The sequence below is a fragment of the Toxorhynchites rutilus genome, chromosome 1 (genome assembly GCF_029784135.1).
Source record: "Toxorhynchites rutilus septentrionalis strain SRP chromosome 1, ASM2978413v1, whole genome shotgun sequence".
Lineage (NCBI taxonomy): Eukaryota > Metazoa > Arthropoda > Insecta > Diptera > Culicidae > Toxorhynchites > Toxorhynchites rutilus.
Genome location: NC_073744.1, coordinates 73,592,780 through 73,601,850, shown reverse-complemented (window position 1 = coordinate 73,601,850; position 9,071 = coordinate 73,592,780). Strand labels below are relative to the sequence as shown.

The window sequence follows — 9,071 nt, the reverse complement described above, 5'->3', positions numbered from 1 at the left end:
CGCCGTAGAGTTGCACCATTTCGTGGTTCATTCTCCTCCTCCATACTCCGTTTTCCTGTACAACACCGTATATTGTTCTGAGCACTCGGCGTTCAAAAACACTAAGCGCTTGAGAGTCCTCTCCAAGCATCGTCCATGCTTCGTGCCCGTAGAGAACAACCGGTCGAATTAGAGATTTGTACATGGTACACTTCGTACGGGGTCGTTGAACCTCAAGATTTGCGGAGCCCATAGTAGGCACTATTGACTATGCATCTTCGAATTTCACGGCTGTTGTTGTTGTCAGTTGTTATCAACGAGCCAAGGTAGACAAATTCCTCTACCACCTCGAGCTCGTCGCCGTCGATCACAACACTACTACCAAGAAGAATTCGGTTGCGAACAGTCCTTCCTGCGAGCATGTATTTAGTCTTAGACGCATTGATCCCAAGCCCAATCAGCCCTGCTTCGTGTTCCAGTCGGGTATACAAGTCGGCTACCGTCGCCTGTCTTCTTCTGATTCTGTCCACGTCGTCGCGAAGCAGACATCAATACATGAGCCATGACTAGACTTGTTGAAAATCGTGCCCCGCATGTTGAAGGCCGCTCTCCGCATAACTCCTTCCAGCGCCACGTTGAAGAGCAGACAGGAGAGTCCATCGCCTTGTTGAAGTCCCCTGTGAGTCTCAAATGATTCCTGATTCCTGAGCTCACCTTAGATCCGCACACTGCACCGCACACCGTTCATCGTTGCCTGAATCAGTTTTGTAAGTTTTCGAGGGAAAGCCGTGTTCGTCCATAATCCTCCATACCTGTCGTCGGTCAATTCTATCATATGCGGCCTTAACGTCAACGAAGATGTGGTGCGTAGGGAATTGGTACTCGCGGCATTTTTGGAGGATCTGTCGCAGTGTTAAAATCTGGTCCGTCGTCGAGAACCGGGCATAAATTCGGCCTGATAACTTCCCACAAGGTACTCCCGTGAGTGGTTAGCGTCACACCTAACATGCCGGGGGTTCGGGCTCGATTCCCGTTCTGGTCGGGGGAATTTTCATCAAAGAAATTTCCTCCGACTTGCACTGTGGTCACGCGTATTCTAGAGCTTTCCACTCAGAATGCATTTAAGACGTGTTATTTGGCATATAAATCTCAACTAAGTACTAATAAAAAATGACGCAAGTAATATTACGTTGAGACGGTGAAGTTCCTCTAGGAACGTAATGCCATTCAAGAAGAAGAAGAACTTCCTACAAATCTACTTATTATCGGCGATAGACAGAGGATTGTGATGGCACGATAGTTACCACAATCCAGCTTGTCAACTTTTTTATATATGGGGTAGATTACCCCGTCCTTCCACTCCTCCGATAGCTGTTGTCCCTCCGGTAGCTGTTTCCCAGATCCTGACTATCAACAGGTGCATACACTCTACAAGTTTTCCTGGTCCTCTCTTGAAGTGCTCCGCTACGAGGCCATTCTTACCAGCTGCTTTGTGGTTCATGAGCTGATTAATGGCCTTAGCTTGCCCCATCGTCGGGGGCTGACAGCGATCAGCTGCCCTTGAAATGGGGATCAGACGCTATTTTGAGCCGCACCTCCATGGTGAACAGACGCTTGGATAGACCCCCTTCCCTGTCAGCATACGACCAAGATCTCACCGGGGTTGGTTACCCGATCTTCACTATGGTTACTCGTACCCCAACCGGCACCACGGGGAGGTAGGGATAGGAGTTACTGGACAGGAAGCTAAAGACCACTACAATATTCTTAATACAGCGAAAAAACCTGTTTTTTATATAGAGTTTCGAAGAAAAAAATAAAATTCGAAATTTTCATCAAACACACCTTTTTTTATTGAAAAAATTGCATGATCATACACAGTAGATCCCAAATAATACATTTACAGTGAAAATTTTTCCAACATGATGCATTTTCAACCAACTTAAACAGAATTTTTCGCCGGCGCTCTAAAATCGTGGTTTTGTTACATAAAAATGACTCCAAAATTAATATCGTACATTTTCCGCAGCCCAAATATAATGGAGTATTGCCAGATACCTTTAGAAGGTTTTGGCTAAGTAAAATATTGTAGGAATATTCCAAGTGCAGCAAAAAAAATACTTTTCGTTGATGGCAATATAGTTGCTAGTAACCGTTAAAGGGTTAATGTAGAGCCAGATTGAGACACCAGAGTCCGAAACAAAAGAAAAGTTCTATAACTCTGTCACTGTTGAAATTTGAACATATGCGTAGAAGGATTTTTTTCATCAAATATGATCGTCCATAACCTCCTGAGAGAACCGGAATAAAATTATTTTTTTCATGTGAGAAAGGTGTTTCCAGACTTTAAAGGGATGAATCAAAAATCAAATTCTTCTTTTATATTTAAAAAAAGAAAAATACATGAATAATAAACGAATAAAAAAATTGTTTTTCAGACTCAATTATATACAGTGAAAAGAAATCGAAGACTGTATATAATCAAGCCCGCCCTGTATTCCTCATGTAAGGATTATGTTCTCTGAAGTTGGAGTCGATTCGTTGCCTAGTTTCGACGGCCTTGTAAAGGGTTAAAAACATAACAATAATCAATATCAACTGTCTCCGCTATACGGTCTAACTGGACAATGGAAGAACAGAAAGAATACTCCTAAACCTAATTGGCTACCATGTAAAATGTACCATATGAAATGGAACAGTATGATTACTCTTACGCCTAAATGTCTACTATGTGTGTAATTTACAATTTATAGAAACAATAAAACATGTAACAAATACACGATTAAATCCGGCTCCGTTACAGCAAAAATGATAACGAGCCTGAATAAATAAACAAATGGGATAAAAAACATTTCAATATTCACGCATGAACAGTGACACAATCAGACCTTTTTGAAGGTATGGTTTATTCATATGTTCCAATGCATATAACAGAATTACGAGAAACAATTTAAATAGACTGGTGATACTGCGGTAACAACAATCACCATTTTAATATTTGATGTGCTCATCTTTTATTTCGTGTGAAGGGCTCTAGCATATCCAGATCAACTGGATTATATTCTTTCAGCCAAATTTAAGAACATTCTTCGCATCTGCACTAACTGGAATGGATTGGATTACGCTTCGAAGCTCTTTCACAGTGCAACAGTAAGTTAATCCTCTACTCAGATCCCCAAATTCCTGCTGATCCCAACCGTGCATATTACAGATATTTTTGCACAGATATTCTTTTGTGGATGCAAAAGGATTGTTCAGTGTAACAAATGCAATCGCCGAGTCAGATTTTGTGTGATGCAAAATCTTCCAGAACCACTTCGGTACAGCTATCTCTGATTTGTCAGTCAGTGTGATTGGCACCATTGTCCGGTTGACATCCGGCAGTTGCAGTACATCATAAACCCCAGTAAACACTATTATCGTATCAGCCAGAGTTTCTGCTCGTTTTCGAGCGGCGTTTTCAACGCGTTTCCAGTTGCCGGTATTGACCACCTGGATAAAGTGTAAAAATCATGAATGTTAGTGAGACGACCTGGTGTAGGTTGGAGATAACTTATTAAGACATATATAAAAAATAAAGAATATTTGAACAATGATAAGTCTAATACCTGCCACTCGGGAGCTGCATTGATGTAAAAATACGTTGCGGCTGCCCATGTATCCAGTAGGGCATCACGGTCTGGTGTGAGGTGACCTTTAGCTAGAAACGTGGATGACATGTATTTTTTGGCTTCAGTTTCCGACCCGAGCAATTTTTCCAATCTATCTTTTTGCGAAGCCACTAAATATACTTCTGAAAATCTCACCTTACTGGCTAGTCCACCAGTCTTGAACGAATGATCACCACTGCGCTGTGCCACTGAAATAGCTAGCTTTGAAACGGGCACATAAATCAGCTAGTATTTGTACTTACAATCGATGGACCGGCCAAAAATTTCGTGCTCCGTATAAATTGCGGAAGCATCTTGCACGTTGTAACATGATTGGAAATATTTCACGAATGGTAAACCTTTAACTTCAAAGCCAATGTTGAAAAGTGTTCCCAAGCCTCCAGCGCAGCTTATATTTTGTGATTGTATCGAGCTTGTTACAGGTGCCACACAGTCTAGCTGACTGAATTGATACTTTTTGTTTCGGAGTGTAAATTCTTGATTTCGCTCACACGAGATACGCGCGGAATGATCTCTGACTAATGAATTTGTAAAACTTGAAGTGAAATAAGGAAATGTTTGGAATAAGGTACATACCTTTATGTATAGTATTCGATGCATCACTACAACCAATCAATACACCACTTCCTACTCTCCATTGAAATTTCGAACCATCTGGTATTTGCAAGGGATAGGTTGACCCTTTTTGCTCCAGTAAAAGTGGCGATCGTTTATTGAAATTCTTCTGAAGATCAACACTACACTGCGTTGCTAAACACGAAATAGAAAATTTTAGGAAATTTTTTGTAAGTAATTTTGATCGTACAGAAGATGCAACAGCGTTTCATGTCGATGTCGCTCTTTCGCTATTCTATTTTTTGTCGAGTGTAGTACAATACAGTTACATGGATGTTATACATTTTTAAGTAAGATATTCCTCGAAGTCCTATGGTGCCGTTGTGACTATTTACATCAGTCTAATGTTAAATTAAAGTTCGAATGTTCGAAACATTCGCACAAATCGACTAACCTCCACTGGCGAACCAAATGTAGCATGTTAGTAAAAACAGAGCTTTCAACATGTCGACTTAGAGCACAGAACGTTTCGCGATTATGAGTGACACCGCACTGATGCATCGCCAGACGGCGTGAAGACTTTTATTAGCGTACGGCCGCGATATGATAAGTACAGCAGCACACCGACTTTCCAGGTCACACATACCAAGTGAAAGTGCAAAGAAGTACAATTCTAAACCACGGTCACGCTGTGACTAATCGTACTGCTCCCAGTTCTGAGTCAATATTGCGACATACTGTCTGGCAACCGTTTTTTCTTTACTCAAATGGCACAGCGTATATAATTCCATTTGAAAGATTTGAACGGAAAATTGCAGAAAATGGTTTGGACTACGAGAAACTGAACCACATATCAGGTACTTATTATTTGAACATCTGACTGCGGAACATATAGACAAAATACCGTCCAATCACCATTAATGAAACTGGGGCTGAGGAACACTTGCTGTCTTCTCGACAGAAAAAATGTAAAAGTGAGATATTCCGTTGACGCATCGATATTGCATCGATACGCATGATATTCCGTTGACGCCTGCCTGCCTCCTTAATCCTATAATTATGGTCTCATGGTATTCAAAAGCTTTTTATGATTCCCGCAGAAATACGCTTAGATGGGCAATCAAGATGTAACGGATGGAATTCAAGCAGGATTAGTAGATAACGCCCCTTCTTATTAACAATGCGATGCATATAGTTGCGCTGAAAAATTACCCAAGAACTACAATCGTCAATCGGTTACCGAGAGAACTTTGTACACTTCGCAAATTTTCAGAAATCAGCATGTGCTAAAAACTAGCATTTGAAATAGATGAAGATCATCAAGATAGCTTTGAACAAAATTCCCATTCAGACATAAGGATTTTCCAGGAATACAAAACTTTGATTTTTACAGATAAATGTGTTTCTATCTTGTCACTACAAATACACAGGAATCTGTACTAAGTGCATATCAAAAATTACTCACTATGAGGAAAATAAATTTCTGTATGATTTTTTGAATCATCATTATCAACCATATGAAACACATGGGATTTCCCAATTAGTTTACGGAGAGACTGGGTTCATACTTGTCGTGTCGTTCCGCCTACGTGATTGTTGTTGTTGTGTTGAATTACAGGGACTTTGAGCTGTATAACAGTCATTCATCTCTCAAAAAACCCCTACCTAAACCAGTGGTAGCCCGGTATAGGCATGATGCGGGCCGAATCAGATTTTTCATCTTAGCCGCGGGTCGCAGTGATTTTTTCCCACTGCTGTTTATGATAAAATGTAAAATATACGGATTTAACCGGTTCTTCTATGGCTCACTACAGCATTTATACTTGAGCTTGAGCTTGGGTAGACTGTACAACTCGTAGTTGCTCTCCGTGATTGACCTGAACCAACCAAATTGCACAAATAACACACAGAATGACGCTTGGGACTAGCAAATCATTCTCGTTGTGCAATTTTCGGTGATTCGAGCTTTAAATGGTCAATAACGACGCCGACCACGTCCTTACAGTCACCAAGGGAAGGGAAGGAATGTTAGTATGATATTCGCCGCCCGAAGGCCAGAAAGGTCGCCTCTATAGCGTGGTTCCCTAGCGTTTATCATGGAAGGGATAGTTGTTAGTGGGAATGGTTGAGAAAAATCAGGATTCACTGTGGTAAGTGATGTGATTCTAAAAGCACGCACTCATATCTCAACACATGGACGAAGTCTTTAGGTATCCTGAAAAGGAAAACCTGTAACAATAATTTCTCGCACGCATTTGTTATCGAAATTCAATCGCAACTGCGAAGATTTAACTGCAGGAAACCTGAGAAGGTAGATGCTTGGGAGTAGCAAATCGTTCTCATTGTGCAAGTTTCGGTGATTCGAACTTTAATCAGCCAATAACGACGCCGGCCACGTCCTTACAGTCACCAGGGGAAAGTAAGGAATGCTAGTACGACACTCGCCGCCCGAGGGCCAGAAGGGTCGCCTCCACAGCGTGGCTCCCCAGCGCCTATCATGGAAGCGACAGTTGTTAGTGGGAAGAGACAATAATCAGGATTCACTGAGGTGAGTGATATGATTATGCAAACGTGAAATATCGACCACTAGATGGAACGAGATTCTCGCGTATTTTTTTATCGATCTCCAATTACGATTGAGTTAGCTTTGGGAAACCTAACCAAGAAAACTCCTCCAAACCCAACCGGCGTTATTTATCGTGGCTACCCTTCATTGAACTCCAATCGCGCCGGCAGAAAATTATTGTTAAGAAACCTGACAAGGTATCCGAGAAAATTCCTTTAAATTTAATCTAACCGGCGAAGTATTGCGTATCGCCACAAATGCCAATAAAATTACAAACACGAAAGCAACAAATAGAAACAAATTATTCAAACCCCTACTGTGTATTTGTGAGATCGGTAAAGCGAGTATTCAGGAGTATCGGAGTTGAATTCTGCAAGAAAGAAAAAAAAACACAAGCACACGACCATAAACTACAGCCACACACCCTAGGTGAAGTCTGCTTTCCGTATGATGTGTTCTGAGTGTTAAACACTTACCGCTCAGAATCACTTCGAAAACGCACAATCTCTTACAGCCGTCCAAATATGCAAAACTGGCACAAACAAAAAATCGCAAAACTAAAAACATTCAACATATTAATAGATCAATCCAGCTACCCTTGATCCCGCAGAGAGCGTAACTAAAGGCTGATTTAGACGATGCCAATCAGCGCTCTAGTTGAAGTATCCAGTGAACAGACAATCTGTTCAAGTTACTTGTACCAGTATCGAACAAGTAATTGGCCTCTAACTTTAACAGAGTGTCTGTTCTTTATTCACTGGATACTTCAACTAGAGCGCTGATTGGCATCGTCTAAATCAACCTTAAGTCACTACTACACATACCGTCGAAGATACATGCATAATCACATAAACTGTTTCCAACTCGATCTATTTGAACATCGATAAAAAAAAAGTTTATATATTTATCCACACGACATGGTGATATAATTACTAATCAAATGCGAATACATATCAGATGAATCGATTTCTTTTCAATCAGCCATGCAAATACACAAAACCCATTTGAAATATTTCCTTTGCATTAACACAACGGCATATCACTTGCGAAGATGAAGATTGAAATATACGCGGGAACACGAAGCAAACTGCTAACGAACACACTCATAACGAACGATTTTTACAACATCACTTCACCACTACATCCCCCGAAAGCACCAACAGAATGTATCGCCCGAAGCAACAATTCTAAAATAAAACATAAACCATAACATAAACATAAACCACATGACTATTATGAACCGATACTTCTCACTACAGCATTTAAATTAAAAACTATTCTGTTTTTTTTAATATGAAGAAGGAATCACGGTCAAATTCGGTGTTCTTTCAATCGTTAGAAAACTTATTACAATTGTTTAAAATGTTATTTCAAAATAGAAAATGCTGAAATACAAACATACTTCAATGCCTTTTCGATAAAAAAACCACAAATCTCTGAATTTTGGATGTTATGTAAAAACAGGATATTTTTTTCAGGAAAAAAATATAAAAAATATAGCGCCCTCCAAAGCCATGAAAACAACAAAAAACAAGGGGGGTCTTCGTAGCCACTTGGTTACGCGTACGCTTACCAAGCGATCGATCGTGAGTTCAAACTCAGGGCCCTCAATTGACCATCTTTGTGTTCTTATAGAATAACTACGTCCACGCAACCATCATCAGCGATGGAGAACGATCCACGGTCGAAATAAGATCGATTCATCTATACAACTGCTCTGCTCTGCAAGACACATCGGGCTGCTGTTCTATAAATAACTCAACAATGATCAATATCAACTGTCTTCGCTGTCCGGTCTGCTGAACAATGGATGAACAGAAAGAATACCCTTACGCCTAAATGGCTACTACTGTGTAATTTACCATAATGTAATGGAACAGAAAACTTAACGCCTAAATGGCTACTACTAACTACTGTGTAATTTACAATTTATAGAAACATAAACATATGTACATGTACACGATTAAAACCCGGCTCTGTTACAGCTAAAATGCTAATGAGCCTAATAAATAAATAAATGAGATAAAAAAAAACAAAAAACAAATACAATCAAAAATGACGAAAAAATTTTTTGCTACTTTGCTACCTAATTGGCTTTAATTTGATACCTCGATCATTTTAATCGGTCCAGCAGTTCAAAGGTTATGAATTTAAAAAAAAATTGTGAAAAAGAAAGAAATTATTGATTTTTATTTCCTCCTTTTCTTATGCTTAACCTTCTTATTTTATCTAATAAAGACACTTAACCACAAGTTTTTCGGAAAGCCCAATCAATAACGTTTATAAGAATATAATATTCT

At 39.9% G+C, this 9,071-nt stretch overlaps 1 protein-coding gene across 1 annotated transcript; it reads right to left on the bottom strand.

Moving 5' to 3' along the window:
• Positions 1-1,865: 1,865 nt before the first annotated feature.
• Positions 1,866-4,785, bottom strand: LOC129762029 (uncharacterized). The gene is made up of 5 exons (XM_055759995.1): positions 4,660-4,785; positions 4,227-4,400; positions 3,893-4,168; positions 3,588-3,838; positions 1,866-3,471 (listed from the first exon to the last, which is right to left on the bottom strand). The coding sequence occupies exons 1-5, from the start codon at positions 4,709-4,711 to the stop codon at positions 3,046-3,048; spliced, it is 1,179 nt and encodes a 392-aa protein (XP_055615970.1). The 5' UTR covers positions 4,712-4,785; the 3' UTR covers positions 1,866-3,045.
• Positions 4,786-9,071: the final 4,286 nt, after the last annotated feature.

Coding starts and splice junctions, on each gene's coding strand:
- LOC129762029 (XM_055759995.1), bottom strand. CDS start 4,711: ATGTTGAAAGCTCTGTTTTTACTAACATGCTACATTTGGTTCGCCAGT. Junction 3,839..3,892: donor TTTTGGCCGGTCCATCGATT/GTAAGTACAAAT, acceptor TAGCTATTTCAG/TGGCACAGCGCAGTGGTGAT. Junction 3,472..3,587: donor ATGCAGCTCCCGAGTGGCAG/GTATTAGACTTA, acceptor CACTTTATCCAG/GTGGTCAATACCGGCAACTG.